The sequence below is a fragment of the Podarcis melisellensis genome, assembly GCF_964234715.1.
Source record: "Podarcis melisellensis genome assembly, chromosome: Z".
NCBI lineage: Eukaryota > Metazoa > Chordata > Lepidosauria > Squamata > Lacertidae > Podarcis > Podarcis melisellensis.
In genome coordinates this window covers 2,492,896-2,515,730 of record NC_138547.1, presented here as the reverse complement: position 1 = coordinate 2,515,730, position 22,835 = coordinate 2,492,896, and the positions used below count along the sequence as shown (strand labels likewise).

The 22,835-nt window shown below is 51.0% G+C and overlaps 1 protein-coding gene across 9 annotated transcripts in view; it reads left to right on the top strand.

Annotated features, from left to right (window-relative positions):
* The window catches only part of DAB2IP (DAB2 interacting protein), a 305,802-nt gene extending 285,601 nt beyond the window's left edge, over positions 1 to 20,201 (top strand). For 6 of the 9 annotated variants that reach the window (XM_081896336.1, XM_081896334.1, XM_081896333.1 and 3 more), the window contains 6 exons: positions 634 to 812; positions 2,975 to 3,869; positions 5,863 to 6,015; positions 9,110 to 9,315; positions 11,262 to 11,349; positions 13,294 to 20,201. In XM_081896336.1, coding sequence (XP_081752462.1) covers positions 634 to 812; positions 2,975 to 3,869; positions 5,863 to 6,015; positions 9,110 to 9,315; positions 11,262 to 11,349; positions 13,294 to 13,461 — 1,689 coding nt within the window. In that variant the 3' untranslated portion in view covers positions 13,462 to 20,201. The remainder of the gene's footprint in view (positions 1 to 633; positions 813 to 2,974; positions 3,870 to 5,862; positions 6,016 to 9,109; positions 9,316 to 11,261; positions 11,350 to 13,293) is intronic. The other 3 variants (XM_081896337.1, XM_081896335.1, XM_081896338.1) reach the window with 3 other exon arrangements.
* Positions 20,202 to 22,835: the final 2,634 nt, after the last annotated feature.

Genomic DNA, 22,835 nt, shown 5'->3' with positions numbered 1-22,835 from the left:
GCTAGGATAAGTATCCAAACAAACCCCTGTGTTGCAAAGAGAATGTCAACAATGTCTAGGCAACACGATGACCATATACATACGTAATAGACAATCTTTATAGAACTCCTTCAAATCATAAGAAGTTCAAAATGAAATCTTTAGTCTCAAAGTCTCTGAAAATCTTTAAATGAAGCGAGGTACCAAACTTTATACTGTTTTGTCACTGCATACTACATTTTTACATGAGCACTGTTCCACAGCATTTGATATTTTCATTTGCATACATTCATTCAAAATAAGATGGGTTTGTGAAGCATTCTATATCCACCCACCACGCTGACGAAGAATTCTACAAAACAGTAGTCAATATCTGGAATCACTGTGTAGTGTTGAACATCATTATTCAATACACAAAGCTTCACAGCTTGTCTTCCACTGTACAAAGTTTGGTACCTTGCTTCATTTAAAGATTTTCAGAGACTTTGAGACTAAAGATTTCATTTTGAACTTTTTGTGATTTGAAGGAATTCTATAAAGATTGTCTATTACGTATATACAGTATATGATCGCTGTGTGGCCTAGACGTTGTTGTGTGGCTGGGATAGGCATGATCAGTGATGGCCCTGCTTGTGTTTCTCCCCATTCCTCCAGAGCACAGCAACAAAGCTTGGACCCTTGCCACGCATTCTGAGGGACGTCAATTCGGCCCTCAGCAACCCGTCCTGCGTGCAAGTCTCCGTCACAGCAGATCATGCTGCCTCGACGCCCAACGCTAGCAACAGCATATCTGTGGGGCTGCAGAAGATGGTGATCGAGAACGACTTATCTGGGTAAGGACGGGCAAGGGCAGGGGGTGGGGGTGGAGCAGAGATGAGCCCTGCCAGGCGAATGGGGGAGGGCTTTTCTGGAAAAGCTGGCTGAGGCAGCCCCGAAGGATCCTGGGGGTGGGGGACAGCCATGGGCGGGGGGGGGGGAGGCTAAAAGGTGGCCATGGCGGATGGACACTTCGCCCGCTAACGGTTTCTGCCGCCTTGTGCAGCTCCTCGTTTTGAAATGTAAAACATCGAAATGGATAAATTTCAGGTGGAAGCTATGTGTTTAATTAGAGAGATGAGCAATCGGAGAGGGGTGGCGGCGGCAGCAAGATTCTTTCTGTAATCAGTGGGGGGACGGGGATGATTTAAATGATGCACAAGGCTGGATCTCAAAGCAGCATGCTCTAAACCACCCTTGTAAAACCACCCCACCTTTGATCTGGGCTTAAGAGCATTAGCTGTTGCAAAAACCCATTTTCTTCCCCGTCGTTGAAAATCAATTGTTCACCCACATGGCGGTTTGCAGAACAAGAGGCTTTCTTAATATAATGGTTCCGGAGCCCTGAATTGCTGCAGGGTGAGCCAGCCCCAGATGCCTATGGGGAAGAGCATGCTCCCCAGCACAGGCAGGCAGCATCCATCTAGATAGGCCGGCTTCCTGCATTGCAGGCAGTTGGACTTGATGACCCTTGAGGTCCCTTCCAGCTCCCCAGTGCTGTTCTTCTCTGTATACACAAAACAATATGCATGCCATTAAGATAAACATAACTTGGTTTGTAAAACAAATACTGTAAGCCTCCCCAATAAAATAAAATAAATTTTTAGCTCATGACATTAGGAAGCATCCAGTGGGCAGAATGAAACAAGGAGACTCCTTCTCAGAGAGCCTTAGGAGTCCATTCCAACTCCATGCTTCTTTAAAAACAGCTGTTTCTGAGCTGTTTACACGACGCCCTCCCCCATGAGGAAAGCTCTTTTACTGGACAAAAACATATTGGTTACGAATAAAAATCATGAATCTCCATCCTCTTTGAGATTGTCTCATTTTATTTTCTCACTTATTGCATCTGTACGCTGCCTATTTTTCTCTCTTAAGGAGCTCAAGGTGGCAAGGATGCCCCCCTCCTCATTTTAATCCCCACAACAACCCTGTGAGGTAGGTTAGGCTAAGACATACAGTGAGCGGCCCAAGTGGCAGCTTCATGTCCAAGTGGGGAGTTCAAACCCTGATCTCCTGCTGGCACTATAACCCAGTGCATCCCAACTTTGAGTCCTCCAGCTGTGGTTGGACTACAGCTCCCATCATCCCTGACCACTGGCCCTGGTAGCTAGGCATGATGATGGGAGTTGTAGTCCAGCAACACCTGGGGACCCAAGTTGAGAAACACTGCTGTAACCGCTTTGCTACCACTGGCTCTCCTTTACTGCTGAGCATCCCTGTGCCTGAGCTGGGCTGTGGGCAGCCCCCTCAGGCCAGGTAACCCCGCCAGCTAGTTGACAACCAGCAAGGAAAGCCAAGAGGGGGACTTGCCCACAGACTGCCTCCTGAGGCTGCCTGGCACACTCTGTATATTCCCAGGAAGGAGGTGGCCTCAGAAGGTAGAATCCTGGAAGTGCTTTTCCTTGGCGTGACTGGGCTTTGTCGCTGCCTGGTGCTGGCAGCCCCCTTCCCCTCTGATGCTGCACCCATGCACAGAACCTTAACAGCACAACGGGGGCGGAGGCTGACTTGCCAGCCACCAGAAAAATAAGGGAGGAGTCATAACAAAGGGGGAGGCCTAGGACCGTAGGAAACTTCCACCAGGGTCAGTGCTGCCTACACTGGTTGGCAGCAGCACCTCAGAGTTTGGGCAGGGGGCAGTTCCCAGCCCTATTCCCAGTTGGGGATGGAGCTCAGGATCGTCTGCATGCAAGGCAGGTGCCCAGGCCACAAGCGGTGGCCCTTTCAGCATTTCCTACCTGGCGTGCCACATCCATGAGACGTCTGCCCTCCCAACAGCCTGCGTGGGCGCATGAGTGTTGATGGCGCTGGGGTGTTTTTTGTTTGCTTGCTTGCTTGCTTGCTGTCCTGTGAAAGAGCTGCTGCCTCTCGTGCAGCGACCACAGCTCTTTCTCTCTCTGTCTCCTTCTTTTCCTCCTCTCCTTCTTCTCCTTATGCGTTTTTATTTCCCCCACAGTCTGATAGATTTCACACGGTTACCGTCTCCAACCCCTGAAAACAAGGACTTGTTTTTTGTCACAAGGTCTGCGGGGGCCCAGCCCTCACCCGCCCGGAGCTCCAGCTACTCGGAGGCCAATGAGCCCGACGTCCAGATGTCCAACGGCAGCAAGAGCCTCTCCATGGTGGACTTGCAGGACAGCCGGGTTCTGGATGGTGTGGCCGCCCTCCCGGGGCCGGCTGACCCACTCGGCGATGGGCCCCCCTCCATCGGGCAGGCCCCGGGTCCCTGGGGCATGCGGACTCAGCAGAACGCCGTGGCCGCCATGGCCACCGTGCGCCGGGCAGGCCAGACCCCCACGACACCTGGCACAGAAGGCACCCCCGGACGGCCCCAGCTCCTGGCGCCCCTCTCCTTCCAGAACCCTGTGTACCAGATGGCAGCAGGTCTGCCCCTCTCGCCTCGTGGGCTGGCGGACTCGGGCTCCGAGTGCCACAGCTCGCTCAGCTCCCACAGCAACAGCGAGGACTTGGCAGCGGTGGGCAAGCACGGCTTTGGCAACCCCGCTGTGGTTGCTGCTGCAACTGAGGACTTCAACCGGCGGGCAGGGGAGCTGGCCCGCCGACAACTCTCGCTTTCGGACAAGGGTGGGCAGCCCACCATGCCCCGGCAGAACAGCGGGGGGCCCCAGAGGCGGATAGACCAGCCGCCTCCGCCCCCACCGCCCCCGCCAGTGACTCGGGGCCGGACGCCGCCTTCGCTGCTGAGCACGATGCAGTACCCACGCCCCTCCAGCGGTGGCATGCTCTCCTCCTCGCCCGACTGGCCGGGCAGCGGGGCACGGCTCCGGCAGCAGTCCTCCTCCTCCAAGGGAGACAGCCCAGAGATGAAGCAGCGAACGGTGCATAAGCAGGTCAGTGCGGGCGTGGCAGGAGGGGCAGGTTGGGGAGAGGTGGCAGAGAGGGCACCTGGCTGAGGACCTCGCTTCTCCAGCCAGAATCTGCACCATCTCAGGTCTGTGGTTCCGGGCGGGAGTCTGTGCGGGGGCGGGAGGCTGTTCCTCATCTCGCTCTGCCATCCAGCTGCTGCTTTTGCCCATAAATGTTCTGGCTTCCCCCACCCCATCCCATGCCACACCAAATCCAGTGCCATCTCACGATCTTGCTGCTTCCGTGTGCGGCAGAGAAGCACCACTGGTTGGAGTTGTTTGACCGAAGCTAGAGAGAAATTGAGAGCAGGTTGGTCGTTCCCTGTGCCCTCCCCAGCCGAAACACATGCACACTGGTTGAGGGTGTTGGGAAGCATTGCCCAGAGCAGGTGAAGGGGCGGGTGAGAGGAGCTGCCACACTAGGCCAGCCAGCTAGATGACCCCTTGGTATCCTTTCCTCTCAAGGCTGTGACCTTTGCTCAAACAGGGACTTGCAAGCTGCTGGAGTCGTTCCAAACAGCCCCATTTGACCAGAAACTACAGCTGGAAAGGGGTCAGTGGTTGGATCAAGCCCTCCCCCCACCTGCACCTGAGCCTGGTGCCATAATCTCTCCTCCTCCCCCCCCCCCCTGGTGCTCATCTGCATCCCCTCATCTATTAGCTGGGAACACAATAAATAATGAAGCTCCTTGTTCAAATTCAACCATGTTAATTGTTATTTGAGGGCTAATTAAGGCCTCAGTCACATCCACTCTCTCTAGGTCTGCTTGTAGCCGGTGGGTTGGGAGCATCCACAGTGCCTCTCGCTCCCCAGAGTGGGGAGGTTGCAAGCAGGAGCTGTGAGCCAGGGTTGTTTCTCCTTTAGAGGTCAGCTCAGCCACAAAACAGATTTGGCTGTTTTCTTAGGGAAGCCGCAGGGAGATAAGGGTAGAGGGAGCTGAAGATAAGTCGTTGATACAGATTTCAAAATTCTTCAGCTCAAGAAGTGGGGGGTGAATTTCAGAGGCAAATCTGGGAGAGGGAGAACCCAAATCTCCTGATGGGTTCAGGATACTGGCAGTAGGTCTACATGCAGTAAACCTGCTAGCGCCGCTGCTACCTTATTTTTCTGACACATCTGTCATTTTCTTTTTCCAATCATTGTGTCATGGGGCGGCGGCGCAGGGGCAAGATTTCTTCCAGGTATGCCCTGGAACAGCATTACATTGGGGTGGGGGGGATACGAGACATTTAAAATACCTCTTTCTAGCAATAGAGAGCTGCACCCCCACCCCAAAACCCTCCTAATAAAACTTTGCTAGCTTTGTCCACTGTCGTGGGGGAAATTGTCCCTCTGTAAAAAGCACCTCCAAATATGGGGAGCAGACTTGGGAGGGGCAGCCTTCTCATTCAGGGATGAAGTTGGGCCAGAAGTACGGTAATGTTCAAAGCACAGCGCAGTGACACCTTGAGCAGATTTAACTCACATGATTTCAACCATACGCAGGTAGAAATTCCATGAGCTGAACGCAAGCAAAGGAGAGAGCTTTTCCCCCTGTTGAGATTTTCTGGTGTGAAAAGAACTTTTGAGCGCTCTGCCATCACTTGGGGGAGCGTCAAAGCCCACTTGGCCACTAGAAGGCTAGTGGTGCTTGTATGGCAGGATGGTTTTGTATATATGCATATATGCATTTGTGTGTGTACACAGGACCCTTGCAACAGAATGCCTGCGTAGAATGCGGTTGTAGTGTGAACCATTTCAGGCTCAAAACAAACCATATCAGGTTGGCAGGTGAAGCTTCCCTCCAGTCTAAAATCTTAGAAAAGGTTTGGCTCTAGGAAGACTGCCTACTAAACCAAAGACCCAAGTGTTGGGTATTTGGGACATGTGCTCTCTGTCTTTCTCTAGCTTCATGTCCATTCCGGTTTCCCCTTTTTTCTTTTTCTCCCCCCCCCCTCCACTCCCTCTTTTCGCTTGTGGTTCTATGTTTCATTTTAGGCCCCTTCTCCTGTGAACCCCAATGCCCTGGACCGCACAGCCGCTTGGCTTTTGAATATGAACGTGCAGTTTTTAGAAGAGGAGAGCAGTGACCCAGAACCCAAGCACAGGGATAAGATCCGGAATAAAGAGGAGTTCGGCCAAGGGGAAAAGGTAACGCTGGCAGGACGCAGAAGTGGCCTCTCCAGATGGAGAGACAGTTGCCTTTGTAAACACATCCGCTCCCCGTCCTGTGCCGTTCGAAGGCTGCAGTGGCCCTTGCTCCTTGCCCACTACTGCTTTTCATGTAGGGCAGGGCGTTGGGGGTGTAGGTCCTGCAGCCCTCCTGATGACCTCAGGCTGCCACTCCCACACTCCCTGACCACTTTACCTATTGCGTTTGTCTCTTCCCTTTTCTGTTCTCCAAGGAGAGCAGTTCCTGCCCCTCAGCCTAACCTGCCTCACAGGCTGGTGGTGGGAATTGTGAAAAGGGCCATGCACAGACACTTTGAGCTCCTTGGAGAAAGAGAGGCAGGATATAAAAGCAATAAATAAGTGAAACAGGTAAATAAACACCATTGGTCTGGCCAGCTCAGCGTTGTCAACACTGGCTGGCAGCATCTCCCCAGGCTTTCAGGCAGGGAAGACTCCCAGCTGTATCTGGAGAGGTCCTTCCTACAGAGAGAACCTGGGCAGCAGGTTATGTCCCTCCTCCTTCCCCAGCCCACACCCCCAAAGAAGGGGCCTGTCTTGCCTTGACAAGAGCAGCTCTGAGCATTTTTATAATCCCAGCCTGGCATTGCTCATTTCCTGCATTTCCGTTGTGCTGTTGTCATTCCCTTGCTGGCTCCATTGACATAATCCATGCCCCGTTCCCTGCCCCACAGACACACCTCCCACGGCTGTGCCACATGGTAAGATCTGGACAGGAGGAGAGCAGGCACGGGAGCAACCGCTGTTGCCTCGCTGCCAGTGCCACCCTCATTGCCACTGTCTCCACTGGAACCATACTCTCCGGTTGGCGTGAGTGCCTTCCAATTCTCGCCTCCTTCTCTGCCTCCCACCTGTTTCCTGCCTGCCTCTCCAGAAGCTGCCCAGTTAAAAGGGAGAGGGCAGAAGTTTCTCCTCCGCGGCGTCCGCAACTTCATTTGTTTCTTTGTGGGGGTGCTGGAAGCTGAGTCAGGCACTTGGTCCATCTAGCTCAGCGTTACCTACACTGACGGGCAGCAGCAGTGGCCCTCCAGAGGTTTCAGGTGGGGAGTCGCTTCCAGCCTTACCCTGAGATCCTTGCAGGAGCTGAACCTGGCGCCTCATGCCAGGCAGATGCTCTGCTGCTGAGCCACTGCCACTAAAGCTCTTCACTTCTCCTGAATTCCAGGGTGGCGCCGTAAAACGGATGCGCGTGGGCACCTTTGCCATGGCTGTGCACTGTCTCAGTTCCTTTGTGCATACACGCACACACATAGAGAGAGAGAGACTACTACACTGACCAGTCCCTCCCCACTATTCATTGCTGGAACCCCTGTAAGAAAGGAATGCTGAGAGGGCTTCCACAAAGTTCTTTCATTGAGATTCCTGCAGCGTTTGCACGGGTCAATAAAGCACGGCAAATAAAGCCCACAGCAAAAGAATCCTGATACGACCACATGGCATGCGCACACGCATGTGTTGCAGGCTTTGAGTCAGTGGAAACCCCTGCATGCTGTTTATCCATTCATTTATTTCATGAAATTTACGCACCACTTGACTGCCTCAAAGCAGTTTATCAAAAAAGATAAGAAGCACTAAAGTCATAAATAAGAAAAAAAAAACAGCAGCAGTGGTTTCAATCCTCCATATCTCAGCTGTATAGGGCAGTTGTGGGCTGTTGGGGTGGAGAGGCAGAGAGGATTAAAATCCAGAGAAAACTGCCCGTTTGCAGGGTGCTGGACAAAATTAGGACTTGCTCCTCTCTTTTTTTTAGTGGAACCATTTTAATGCCCTGTTTCCACTGGGGAAGCAAGACTAGGTAAATAAGGGAATCCAGCTCCTAGGAGCCAGCATGTGTATTTATTTCATAAAATTTGCACCCCATTTGATTGTAAAGAAACAAGCCTCAAGGCAGTTTATGAAAAAGAAAAGAATACTACAATAGTTTAAAACACAGAGAAAATTCTGAAAAAAGGCTAAGGCTTGTCTAAACAGGAATGTTTTTAGCAGGCACTGAAAAGAATACAGCGAAGGCACCTGCCTGGTATCAATAGGCAGGGAGTTCCAAAGTGCAGGTGCTGCCACACTAAACAAGTGGGTTTTATGTGGCACCTGTAGTGGTGCTAGTTCTTCCTGTCAAGGTGGCCAAGTGGATGCCTTTTGGGGTAAGGCAATCTTGCATGTAAACTAGGCCCAAGTTGTTAAAGGCTTTATATACTAACTTCTAACACCTTGGGGACACGGGTGGTGCTGTGCGTTAAACCACAGAGCCTAGGGCTTGCCAATCAGAAGGTCGGCGGTTCGAATCCCTGCAACGGGATGAGCTCTTGTTGCTCGGTCCCTGCTCCTGCCAACCTAGCAATTCGAAAGCACATCAAAGTGCAAGTAGATAAATAGGTACCACTCCGGTGGGAAGGTAAATGGCGTTTCTGTGCGCTGCTCTGGTTCGCCAGAAGTGGCTTAGTCATGCTGGCCAGAGGACCAGGAAGCTGTACGCCGGCTCCCTTGGCCAATAAAGCGAGACGAGCGCCGCAACCCCAGAGTCGTCCGCCACTGGACCTAATGGTCAGGGGTACCTTTACCTTTACCAACACCTTGAACCTGGCCTGGAAGCAGATTTCTTGTAGTCCAGCAACATCTGGAGGAGTGTAGCTTGTGTGCTGCCTCTCCACACCCACCCACTGTAAACCGCTGTCAGAAGAAGTACCCGAAATCAAAACACACACGCACCTCCCACTATGACTTGCCTTGCTCCTGTCTTCCCCCACACTAAGCTGAAATTCCTCATTGCAGGGAGTTGGGCTACAGAACCCGCTAGGCCCCTTCCAATTCCATGATTCCATACGGTTCCATACGGAGTGTTTCTAATGTGCAAAACACACACGTACCTGTGGACAGGTGGCGCTGCTCCAGTGGTGGCTTGGAGGAAATGGCTGGGCAGAGACAGAAGGGCTTTGAGCGGCTGACCGGGGTGGGTGTGGTTGCTGGCACGGGCCCCGCCATGCTGTGTGGAGCAGGGGAGTCTCTGGGTGGCGAGGGTGCTCACAGCCCTTTCTCCTGCGTGTTTCCTGCACAACAGCAGTATCAGCAGGACGTGGTGGTCCTGCAGGACAAGCTGCGCATCTCGAACAAGAAGCTGGAGGAGTACGAAGCTCGCTTCAAGTGCCAGGAGGAGAATACTCAGAAGCTGGTGCTGGAGTATCAGGCGCGGCTGGAGGAGAGTGAGGAGCGTCTGCGGCGGCAGCAGGAAGACAAAGAGATCCAGATGAAGGGCATCATCAGCAGGTAGGAGGGGCCCTGAGACAGGCTGAGGCAGCCATCTTGGGATGCGGAACCCAGTGGGCAAAACCATGTTGGTGGCTTCCGGTGAAACCCCCTCCGTTCTGCCATGTATCACCGAAATCTTGCAAGGCCTTCATGAGAGCCCACTGAAATCTCGTAAGATGTCTTGCACCCTGCAAGACACCCTGTGTTGTAGTTAGACGCAGGGGTCAGCAAACTTTTTCAGCAGGGGGCCGTCCACTGTCCCTCAGAGCTTGTGGGGGGGGGCGGGCTATATTTTGGGGGGGGGGATGAACCAATTCCTATGCCCCACAAATAACCCAGAAATGCATTTTAAATAAAAGGATACATTCTACTCATGTAAAGCACGCTGATTACAAGACCATCTGCGGGCAGGATTGAGAAGGCAACTGGGCCGGATCCAGCCCCCGGGCCTTAGTTTGCCTACCCATGGGTCAGCAACCTAAGGTCCATGGGCCACAAGCGGCCTACGGAGGTTGTTTAACCCTCCCACAAGCTGCCCCCGAATGAATTGCATCTCCGCAGACGCTGGAAATCACAGATGCGCTATCCGGCCCACAGAGGGATCTCCACTGGAGTGACCAGGCCCAGGCGAGGTAAACATTGCCGACTCCTGGGTTAGAGTCAGACTAGGCACCTGTGAGGACTTGATTTTTGCTGTGTTGCAGCATCACAGGTGGCCCAGGAGTGGTCCTGCAGCTTCTGACGTTCAGGTGACCCAAGGTGGCCAATCAGGTTCTCCCTGGCAGTATAAAGCTGACGATTTGACACCCAGTTCCCTAGTCTAGCCGACACATTGCTCGAGTGCAGAGGGGGCTTCTCTGGCCTCACGACTGAACAGCCTACTTGCCCCACCAGCCTTAAACTGGTCATAGCACCACACCTGAGCCAGTGCAGTGTTGTGCTTAGAGTGTCAGAACAGGACCTGGGAGACCAGGGTTCAACTCCCTACTTGGCCATGAGTGAAACCAACTAGAGGGTGGCCCTGAGCCACTTGCTACCATCTCTCAGCCTAACCTACCTCACAGGCTTGTTGTGGGGACTAAATAAGGGTGCGAACTAGGTATGCCCCCTAGAGCTCCTTGGAGAAAAAGGTGGAATACAAATGCAATAATTAAACTAAACTAAACTTGTGGAGGAATTCAGTATCGCACTAAAGCCTTCATTCCATGTGGGCAACCATTTCAGCTTGCCAGACACACTCCCCCCTGTGTGCTGTTTGGTGGTTCTCCCTAAACCCCACCACCTCCGCACCGCCCCCACTGGAGCTTCCTCTGAAGGGATTCATAAACTGAATTCCACCCCTTAATTAGAACACCATAACTAAGTTTCTAGTCCATAGGGGTTTTTTTATGCTGGATGCTACCTTGATAATTCATTTCACTTTTAAATTTGGGGTACAGTGGATGCTTGGGTTGCGAACATGATCTGTGCGGGAAGTACGTTCACAACCTGCAGCGTCCGCAGTGCCGAAACCCGGAAGTAACCCAGTCCGGTACTTCCGGGTTCGGCGCAACCCAAAATCACGCAACCCGAAGCGTCTGTAAGCCAAGGTATGACTGTATAGGCTTTTGAAATACTCCAAGGATATCTGAAAAGGAGACAGTTGCAGTGGGGTTCATCAGCCATGGGACAGCCCCCCACCCCCTCCCTCCCGGGTTTTGTGATGAAATCAGGCTTTCATCCTGATGATCCACAGATTGGTTCAGCCCCTACCGTTGCCCCTTTGGCTGGATCCAGCTGCAGCACACTCCAGATGTCCTCAGCCTCCTACCCTTTTGCCCTAAGCAAGTTTCCAACCTTGCTTTGATGGTTTGCTCCAGGCTTGTAGCCACAAATTGGGGTGGGGGTTATAAAGTGCCAAAAAAAAAAAACCCAGCAAAGGAGGACCTTTAGACTTGAAACTATTGCAAATTTTCCACCAACAGGCTGATGTCAGTGGAGGAGGAGTTGAAAAAAGATCACGCAGAAATGCAGGCAGCTGTGGACTCCAAGCAGAAGATCATAGACGCACAGGTAGGTGCCTGCAAGCAAAGCTCACCTGGAGCTGCCACAGGTCTCCTGCAGCACCTGTCTACCAGGAAGGCACACATTTTGTTCCTATAGCACCAAGCAGCTCTAGAGTTGTCACAACACTTTGCTGGCTACTAGCCAGCAGTGCTTCTGTATATAAGTTGCTGGAAGCCACAGGAGGGGACAGTGTTGCTCTTGTGCTTTGGTCCTGCTTGCAGATTTCACATTGGGGCATCTGGCTGGCTGCTGTGAGGACAGGATGTTGTCCTTATGCTTCCTTGCCCGTTGCCATGCCTGTGTTGCCAGCTTCTCAAACCTGGCCATGCTCCTCTGCTATTTAGCAACTGTAAATTTAGCCAGCGATGGGAGAGAGAAATCTTTGCCTGCTCTGTCTCTGCCCGCCAGGCTACGCAGAGGCCCGGATTGGAGGCTGTGACCTTACCCGCAGGGGATTAGTGAATGGTTTTGCAGGCAGAGCACTGGGGACGGTGGAGAGAGAGTCTATTATCTGAGCAGGCTCTGGGGATTTGCTCAGCTTCTAATTTCGAAGACATGGCCCTCCCTTGCTGCTCTGCGCCATTAGCAGGCAATCAGAGAAACTGCTGGCCTATGCAAAGGCACCGCTTGGCTGGTTCTTTAATTAGTCTCTGGGCACTATTCAATATCGAAAATCAGACAAGTCTCCGGGAGATCTTCATCAGCCTGTTGCAGATGGCTTTGGCCCAAGGCAAAGGGCTTTGGGCACACTCTGTGCGCAGGCAGGTAGAGAAAGTGGAGGGAGGTTGTGGCCTTTTGTCACAGGCATTCTGCTTTTCCTGCTCCCTGGGTGGGGGCCACCCCTGCCCCACCAACATCCACACCCCAACTCTCTTATGCAACGGAGGAGGAAGGAAATAATTATCAGACACACAGCTTGGGGTTGTCCATCAGTTCAAGAATTTTCAGACCCTTAATGGTCTGTGTGATGGAGACTGAGGGCCACTTTACCACCTTTCCAGCATCTCCAGGGGCCATATGCCAGCAGTGGCCCAGTTGGCAAGCATATTCACACACTGAGCTGCCATAATATACACATTGGAGTGTGTACGCACAGGCACACACACAGGTGAGATGCAGATCTCTCCCCATCCTGCCTGCTCAGTCTCCTCTTGGCTTCCTCGCTCCCTGGATTTTTATTTTTTTTAAAACCCCTTTGCATTTGGAGTACTGTGTGCAGTTCTGGTGGCCTCACCTCAAAAAACTGGGAAAGAACAGCAGAAATGATCAAAGGGATGGAGGGAAACACACACACACCCAAAATGAGGAAAGGCCGCAGGATTTGGTTTAGAGAAAAATTGAACAAAATTGAACAAAATGATAGAAGTGTATAAAATCATATACAGTGGTACCTCTGGTTGCGAATGGGATCCATTCCAGAGGCCCGTTTGCAACCTGATCAGAACACGACCCGCGCCTGCATATACGCGGGTCGCAATTCACCGCTTCTGCGCATGCGCGTGGTGTCATTTTTTTGCGCGGATGCGCGAGCGGCAAAACCCGGAAGTAACCTGTTCCGTTCCTTCCGGGTCGCCGTGGAAAATGCGCAGCCTGAAGCAAACGTGACATGAGGTAGGACTGTACTGCATGCCGAAAGCAGAGAGAAGCAAGCTTTTCTCACTGTCTCAAAACATTAGAACTCGTGGGTATCCAATGAAGCTGAGTGGTGGGAGATTCAGGACAGAGAAAAGGAAGGACTCCTTCATACAATGCAGAGTTAAACCATGGCACTTGCTTCCCTAGGAGGCAGTGATGGACAGTAACTTGGATGGTTAAAACAACCCCCAGATCTGACTGGGCGAGAGGCAGCTCCCCCTGTTCCAATGCTGGTCTCTTTTTTTCTTTCTTTCTCTCTCTCTCTCTTTCTCCCTCTCTCTCTGTTTTGTTTTCTCTCTCCCCCTTCCGCTGCAGGAAAAGCGCATTGCCTCCCTGGATGCAGCCAATGCACGGCTCATGAGCGCCCTCACCCAGCTGAAAGAGAGGTACAGCTCGCAGACCCGTAACGGGATCTCCCCTACCAACCCAACTAAATTGCAGATTACCGAGAACGGCGAATTCCGAAACAGCAGCAATTGTTAGCCCGGTGGGAGTTGGCGGCTGCTGCTGAGGGAGATTGAGAGGAAAGGAGAGAGGAAGGAGAGGAGAGGAAGGAGGAGGAGGAGGAGGAGGAGAGAAAGAGAGGAGGAGAGCCCGGGCAGAGAGAGCGGCGGCGGCGGCAGCAGCAGGAAGGAAGGAAGGGTGAGCCACCACGTTGCAAGGGTGCTTGGTGCTTCCTCCCCGCCCACCGGCCCTCCCTGAGCGGGGGAGGAAAGAGAGAACCCCACATCCCTCTTTCGCCAAGATGGGGAGCCCTGACGTCCCCCCAGCCCGACCCCGAGTTCGAGGGACGAGGAGACCATCGACCGTGCGGAGCAGATCATTGCAGGGGGAGAGTCACCGCCCTTTTCTACTTCCTGAAGGACACACCTCAGGAGCCCGCTAGAGGCCGAGGGACAAGCTAGCAGGACTTGTGCGAAAGGTTGCAGGACCAAACCGCCGCCCGCCACTGGCCCAGCTGCGTCGCTGGGGAGCCCTGCCCTGCCGCGCTGGGGTGTTCTCTCTAGCTGCGTCCCGCTGCTGGCCATTGCCCGTTGCCGCCTCTGCTTTGGGATTCGCCCTGGCCTCTCCTCACAGGTGTAGGTCATTCCCCAGGAGGGCAGAGAGGAAGGATGAATGGAAACCCCACCTCCAGATTATGCTCCACCTGTAGGAATGCCACACAGGCGTCGGAAGGTGTCCTTCAAGCCATGCCTCCACACAAGTTGGGGGGGGGACACACAGCCATCACAGTGAGCTTGAAAGGAGCTCCAGGATGACCTCTGCAGTAGCCAGTGATCAGACTGCTCATAGCTCAGTAGCAGGGCATCTGCTTTGCATGCAGAAGGTTCCCGGGCCAGTCACCCAGTGGCGTCTCCCAAAGGGCTAGGTGATAGATGACCCCAGAGGCCCATTTCTGCATGAGAGCCTGGAGAGTTGCTGCTTAAGGGGGAGAGCATCTTTCTTGCCTGCAGAAGGTCCTAAATTCAATCCCCAATGTGTAGGGCCAGGAGAGAGCCTCCACCAGTCAGCACAGGCAGTGTTGAGAAAGGTGGACCAATGGTCTGATTCAGTTTATAGCAGCTTCCTCCATTCCTAAGGCAACATACCTAATATATGTACAAAGTTGCTGGAGAGTGGCTGGGCCATTCGTTTTGGGGGCCCCTCTGCCATGCTGGAGACAAGGCTATGCACCAAGCCATAACCTGCCCACAAACACACAATCTCACTCGCCAGCTTGGGTACATTGTCCCTCTCGCTGGCTAAGCTGCCTTGGGCTTGCGTACCGCTGGCAAAGTAAATTATCCTTGTAGACAGGGCTAACTTTCTGAAAAACTGCACAGTGCAGAAGTTTTCCTTAGCACTGTGGTTTATGCCAGCCTTGACTGCCCAGGCAATGCCCATGTCTGACCCGAGTCTCTGCATGGCTTCAGTTGGCTCGAGGCTTCAGTTGGGCTCCCTTGTGGTCCAGAATCGCTGGACCAAAAACTGGAGCAAAAAGTCTGGGAGGTGGCAGAGATTTGCCTGTCTTGCTCCAGATTGTGCCAACTCAGTGAACACTTGTGGTAATGGACTGTAGCTCACTGGCAGAGCATGCAGAAGGTTATGGGTAGTTCTTAGCTTAGGGGACAGAGCATCTCCTTTGTATGTTAAGCACACCCCGTTTCAACCCCTGAAAACATTTCTAAGGTAAGGCTGGGAAGGAAACCCTGGAGAGCTGCTGCCAATCAGTGCAGACAGTACTGAACTAGACTGGCACATGGCCTGACAAGCATGTCATGAGGTTGTTGAGATGTGGCAGGGCCAGAAGACCAGGAAGCCTTTACCCCTGCCGCTAGTTGTCTATAAACTATAAGAGAAACATGTCTATGAAGACTCCCAAGTCACACAAGTGTGCAGGGCCAAGTGCAATGTAGAATATGTAGAGGCAGATCCGTGCTGCCTGTTCCCCAATCTCTTCATTTGACAAGTGGGGAAATCAAGGCATTAATGACGTGCCATTAATGATGCAAAGCGATGCAGCAGCAGCAACACCCCATGTTCCTCTTTGCAGATCTGCCAACTTAGGTTAAGGTACCCATTTGCAAGAAGCTCTCTCGGCTACACTTTAGCATCAGAGGTCCTTCACCCGAACGAGGGTGGAGGTTGTACTTCAGATGGGCAGCACTCCCACATACCCCAAACTTGCACGCACGCACACATTCTCTCTCTCTCTCTCTCTCTCTCTCTCTCTCTCTCTCTCTCTCTCTCTCTCTCTTTTCTGGCATAGTTTAGCTTTCTGGAGGTTTGTTAGTGGAAAGGGTTGTGTTGCGTGAAACCTTTGCTGCTGATGGCATCGCCGCTAAACAGCCGGACGAGGTGGACAATGAAGGGGTGGGGAACCGGCCTCACAGAAGCATGAAGATCGGTAACTGTTATCTCTTTTCTTCCACAGTCTGCGTTAGGAATAAAAACAGTCCAAAAAATAAACCCCAAGCAGTCCAGTTTCTGGAATACTATCCTGTTTTAATGGGGAGTGGAGCAAGGACGGCAGCTTCTGAAAAATGTCTCCCCCTGTCAGGATCGCCATCAGCCCAGGATTAGTGGTTCCTAACTAACCCCTGCCCTCCAGGGAAGGGGTCACAGCAGCATCATGGCAGGGGGCGGGTGCTGTGCTTACTAACCTCCAACCAGCTTGTGGGTTGATTTGTTGGTGCTTAGTCCTGAGGATTCCTCACCGCCTTATCAGCCCATGCGTCACAGCGGTGGGTGGATCAAAGCGTAGGGGAGCCGAGGAGCCCCTCTTAAAGAGAACGTGTTCCATGCACACACAGTCTTGGAAGAACTGGGACTTCCTTGAATTCCTCGTGGCTCCAACATGGTTTTGTGCTGCCACGCACCAAGCCCATAGGTCCAGCACAAACCTTGTACCCAGCCCTCAGAAACGTGGACTGTTACAAGAACGAACTTCTCCCCTCTCCCCGCCCCACAGGAGATGGGGTTTCAAATCTAATTTGAAAACTTGCAGCCCTACTTTACTATGCCCCGTGAGTCCATAAGGGCCCGAACAGTCTGTGGCCTCAGACAATCAGCTTGTTTTGATGCACCCTGATCTCTGCAAGGGGTGCCGATGAACCACTAGCATAAAACAAGCACCGCTGAATGTGTGAACCTTAAGAATTCCCTGCCTCCTTATACTTGCCCCCCACCCCGCAAAAAAACAAAACCAAAAACATGCCACCAAGTCACCTGTACGGATGGGGAAAAGATTTAATAGATCAGGGCACTGTCTGAGTTCATGTCCCGGAATGAGATCTGTCCAAATAACAAGTCCTGTGGAAGGTATTGCAAGGTTCTCAGTATAAGATTTTAAATGCAGGATATGTAACCCCTGGCAGGAACCCCTCTTTGCAAGAGACTTTTTGTGGGGGCAGGGGCTGGGGGTTGTAAACATTTTGAATGTGCACCTTTTAAAATGCCAGGGAGGAGTTCTAGTGGGGAGTGGTCCCTATAGGCACTTCTAGAGCAGCTACTTCCCCCCGCCCATGGCCCACCACTGTTGGTTTAGGGTTTGCAGGGTGGGGGTCTTTCGCGGAGGAGAGGTCCTGTTGCCTGGGCACCTCTAGTACCCAAATCTTCCAGTTCTGCACTTGCATACAGAGGTCGATACGTCCGTTGGTGTATGCCCATGGTAGCTTAACAGATGACCTCTCCTGCGCTCTTCCTGGCACTCCCCTTTGACACAGCTCTCATGCTCAGTGGAGATGTTACTTGCTCCTTCTCCGAAGTCATTTTAACAGGTTTGGTTTTCCTGCAGAAGAGGAATCTGGTCCTTGGGGGGGTTGGTTCTTCCCAGCAGTTTGCAGTCATTCCCCCCCAGGCTCAAGGCTCAAGAAGAAAGGCCCAGAGCGCCTTAGCAAACAGATCTCAAACTCCGTGCAACCTCTCTCTTGGGGCTTTCCACTGGCGGCTCCTGTTGTCCTTCCTAAAGCCGTGCAAAAGGCACAAGGGGCAGCAGCTTGCCACCAGCCAAACATTCTTCCGCCGCTCCCCCTGCCCTGCTCGGTTTAATTTCTGCCCCCCCAACAGTTTGTGTCCAACGTGCAGAAAAGAAACATGGCCCTGGAGCCTTTCTTCCTCTTTCTCGAGCTTTCTGCTGTAAGAACTTGTTATATAATGCAAACAATCTGTAAGTCTTTTTATTATTATTATTAATATTATTATTATTATTATTATTATTATTATTATTATTGATGATGATGATGATGATAATACACAGATCTTTATGACTAGAAATCATACAGGTTCTCTTTTGTAAGCCAACGAAGATGTTCTCGAGTGTGTGATTGTAAAATGTGCCATTTTTGCCTAACGACTGTACAAAGCAATTTTCAGTTCCAATTGGTGTGGCTGCTTTGGCCAAGATCTGCAGTCTGCTGTTACTGGCTACGTACACAGTGGTGTGGAAATGGGGCTCACACAGCTACCAAGTTCAGATTGCCATTGTAGCTCTTAATGGGCGGTAGAACTCCAGCTCCTAGTTTTGCCATCAGTGGTTGGCTTCGGAATCCACTGGATCTTGGGAGTGTGGGGTGGGGAAATGAGATTCCTTGTTCCAATCCAGCCTCCAATTCCAGATTGCAAGAGATCAAGGGGGTTCCTGAGCAGGGCCTAATCTGCAGGTGAATCATTGAGGTATGGCACCATTTTTTTAATTTTTTTAATTAATTATTTGATTATTTATTGGCCTGCCAAATCCTCGGAAAGGGGAAATCTGGATTAAATGGGAGAAAAATGCAGGATCTTGTTTCAATGCCGTTTTATGTCCTCTATGAGTAGTGCCAAAAAGAGGGGAGTGTCACCCTTTTCCTGCACTTGTCCCATAATAAACACCCACCTGGGCTCAGCAAGCTCAGTGAAGACATGGATGGCTTGGAAGAGGCAAGGAACAAACGGGAGCCACACACAAGTTGCCCTCATCTTTGCTTTTGCCCTGGGGATTGTGGCAGGTGGTGTGATAAGGGAGAGCAAGCAAACCCAGAGGCCACATGCAAAAAACCCAAACTCCCACCATGAAATAATATATCCTAGATCTTCACGTATTTCGATCAGGAGCCACTCCTGGTGTAAATCTGGTGTGTGGTGCAATGCATCTTTCAGTGTGGATTCTCATAATCTGCTTTTACCCACACACAAGCCCTGCTTCAAAGCCTTGACTTGCAGATGGATCAGGTCGTCTCTGTAGCTCCAATGGAATTTGGTGGAGATGCCAGATATTCCGCAATGTGCACACACACACACCATAAATTCAATACTACAGTTAACAGGCAGGAGTTTGCATTTGTGTAAAAAAAACCAAACCCCAAAACCAAACCAAACCAAAAATCATGACAGTAGAAAGAGTCTGATCTGGTTGAGTGCCGCTATGTACAACCCAGCTCACAAGCACATTGCCTGATTTGTTTCAAGAGGAATGACAGCTGCACACTGGAAAAGGGAACTGGACAGAGATGTATCTCACCTGCTTTGGAACAAGTGGAAAGCCCACAGGCGCCAGGGGCATTTCTGTTTCTGGTTGATTTCCATGGGGGCAGCAGGAAATAGTGCCCATCCGCCACTTTATCCAGCTTCACTGGCAGCCTCAACTACTCTCTACCTGCTCCACCAAACTGCTAAATCCAGCTGGAGAAAGCAGCTAATCCAGCAGAACTGTTGTGTGTTTGTCATTGAAAGATGGTTAGTCTGCCCCTGCTGCCCTGTTGCAAAAAAAAAAAAAAAACCCAGGCTATTCCACAGGCAAGAACCACCCATGGCCAGAGTGCAGGAGGAAACAGCAGAATGGTTTGGGTTTAAGATTCCCCAGCAAGCCGGTCCTTAACCTGCACAGTTTAGTCCAAACTTTGCCAACCTGGTGCCCTGCAGGTGTTTGGGGCTACAACTCAGTTGTGCTTCCTGGGGGTTGATGAGAGTTGTAGTCCAAAACATCTGGAGGGCACCAGGTTGGCAAAGGCTGAGTTCAGAAAAGTGGTGAGGTCTTGTCACATGAGCTGCTTGGAAGGACTCTGCCCCCACATGCTTCCAGTTGAATAGTCCCTGGGCAGGCATCCCAGAACTGAAAGCCCTATACTTGGAGTCAAAATGGGAAGGTGTTCTTGATTAGCTAAAACAGGGCAGGAACCAAAAGGGCAAGCCTTTAAATTATTGCACATACATGTTCGGAACCCAATGCAAGGAAGATGGACTGAACAGTCTTACACAGCAACTCCAGAACAAACCCTTCCAGGTCTGTGTGAGCTGTAAACATTCTGTGTTTTGACACCCAATATTCACAAGTCTCCGTGTCCACCTGTTTAGGTTGGTTCCCCCTGCAACCGCTGCCCTTTCATTTCTGCATCACTGTGTCTGAAAATATACCCCTCTCTCAATTTATCTCTGTATATCTGCTTAGGTTAATCCTAGTTCCTATCAAAAAGCAGTTAAAATGATGTTTTATACCCTCTTACAAAGGAAACAAAGCAAATAATAATAAATTTTTTGTAAGTATGTTTTTTTTTAAAAAAAAAAGTATTGATGCTGATAATATGAAACGTAAGGAGCCAGGCTGGCCAAATCTCTTTCATGCTCTTTTAAAAACAACCACCACCGTGTAATAATGTACAGAGAACGTAGTTGGTGTCGGGGGGGGGGGATAATGAATTGATTTGAGTGTGCAATTTATGTACATTTGCAATTAGAAAATATTAAAGATTTATTTAGCTATTTTATCCAAGATTCTCTCTGTGGGGTGCTTTTTCACGCCAAAGTCAGCTGCAGGGACGAGGGATTGGCCTTTGGCCCATGATTTTTTGTGACTTCTCTGTCACGCAGGGAGTTGGTCAGGGACTATGGGAAGTGGCTGGTTTAAGAACTCCCACACCCCAATCTTGGGGGGGTCAAAAGCACATAAATCTATGGGGCTATCACTTCTGGAGTAGTTCTGTGCCCTGTTCTGGTTGCCTCACCTTGAAAAGGATGGTTCAGAAAAGGGCAACAGAAATAAACAGAACCGAGCAACTCCCCTGTGAGGAAAAGGGGCAGGGCTTGAGACTTTTCTGTTTAGAGAAAAGGCACATGAGAGGCAACAGGACAGAAGTTTCTAAAACTATACATGCCAGGGAAAAGAGAGAGAAAAGCTTGTCTCCCTCACAACACTAGAACTCAATGAAGCACAGTGTGTAGTGTTGGGAGATTCAAAACATGAAAGTTTTTCTTCCCTCAGTGCAGTTAAATTATGCCTCACCTAGGAGGCAGTGATGAACACCACCTGGATGGCTTTAAAAGAGGATTGGACTACAGTGGTACCTCGGGTTACAGACGCTTCAGGTTACAGACTCCGCTAAACCAGAAATAGTACATCGCGTTGCAGCAGCGGGAGAACTTTACCTCAGGATGAGAGCAGACCTTTACCTCAGGATGAGAACAGAAATCACGCGGCAGCAGCGGGAGGCCCCATTAGCTAAAGTGGTACCTCAGGTTAAGAGCAGTTTCAGGTTAAGAACGGACCTCCAGAACAAATTAAGTACTTAACCTGAGGTACCACTGTACAGTAATTCATGGAGGAAGAAAAGGCTGTCAGTGACTACTATCTACACAGGCTCTGCATTGCCTCCACAGTTGGAGGTGGCAATTTTTCCAAATACCAGTTGCTGGAAACCATGGAAGGGGACCCTGATTATTTTATTATTTAGCTCTTAATATCTAAGCAGTGTACAAAAAACTGAAACAGCAACAGACAACTTAAAGTATTACTAAAATACACAGTTGTTAAATTAACACAAAGTTACTAATATATACAAATCAATACCAATTCATTTTCCTTCTGACACACCCTCTCTCTTAGCCTCCAGGTTCTCACTCTTCAACGTTCTGTGAAACGGTGAGCTTCACCATAGTTTTTCATTCTAGATGTGCTTCTTATGGGCAGACCCAAGGTGGATGGAGCTTCCTCAAGATGCCCATGCCTGTATCCCATTCACCTGCACTCGCCACACCCAGTTCTAGGTGCAGTTCTCATGTACTCGTGTTCTGCTTGCAAGTTTCCCAATAGAGTACGGTTACCAGATTTTTTTCAATAAATCCAGGGACACTTTTTTATTTTATTCTTTTAAAGCTGAGAAGCAGCAGGGAGTCAGTAGTGGGGATGGTGAGGCCAAAGACCCTGGGCCCAAGCACACATGCATATTGTATATAGGTGCAAAGACTTTTTGCACCCTGTGAAACATAAATGCAAAACATAAAAACTGGGCAACAGCCCGCCGTCCACCCATGACTCCCGAGCCTCCCCTGATCTGTCAAAACAAAGGGGGAATGGGGCAGGAGATCGAATAAGGCTCGGGAGTCACGGACGGATGGCACACTATTGCCCAGGAGAGGCGCAAGCCACGCAGTTTCTCTGCTGGGCAAGGTGCAAAGCCCTTCTTTCGCACCCTGTGAAACATAAATATGCAGAGTTTTTAAAAACTGGGGAACTGTGCACTGCCCGTGACTCCCAAGCCTCTCCCAATCTCCTGCCCTCTTCCCCCTTTGTTTTGACTGCCCAGGGGAGGCCCGCCCACAACTCCCAAGCCTCCCCCCAATCTGTCAAAACAAAGGGGGAGGGAGGCAGGAGATCTGTACTGCCGAACGTCCCCGGTTCCACTTCGGCAGCAGCGAGCAGCTCCTGAAGCCAGCCAGAGCCAACTGCGCTATCAGGCTGGCTCTGGGCTGCTGAGGCTGCCACTGCCGTGTTTCCTGGGAACAGATTTGCAAATCTGGGGACTGTCCCCAGGAACCAGGGACGTCTGGTAACCCTACAATAGAGACATCTGGTTGGCATTTGTGAGAACCAGATGCTGGACTGTATGTGCCAGTCGCCCCATCCAGCAGGCTCTTCTTACATACAGGAGTACCTTCATTCACATATTAACACTGAACACAAGTAGATGCTGCCTCTATATATTGTTTTTTCAAGCTGTTGATATATTGCTTAGTTGCTGACGTTCCTAAGCATGTTTGTAAGAATGCCAGTTCCTTCTAGTGCAGCTAAACTGGTAGAAAAACCCGTCCGATGGAGTTGGAGATGCATGGATGGTGGAAAAGGCAGGGCTTTGGAGCAAGCAAACAGGATTCCTACGGAAATCTTGTAACTTTTTGTACCTCAAATATTCTGGGAGCGTTTGTGCCACTTTTCTTGCGACACAGTTCCCTCCAGACAGCAATTGTGCAGCAACATCAGGGAAGCATCACGAAACAACCTACAAGACCGAATGATACACTGACAGCCCAGCATGAACGCGCCACTGATGTGCTATTACTGTGTCAATGGCATGGTGCCAAATATATCCACCACCTTGACCTTGCATAGGAAGGAGATGGGCACA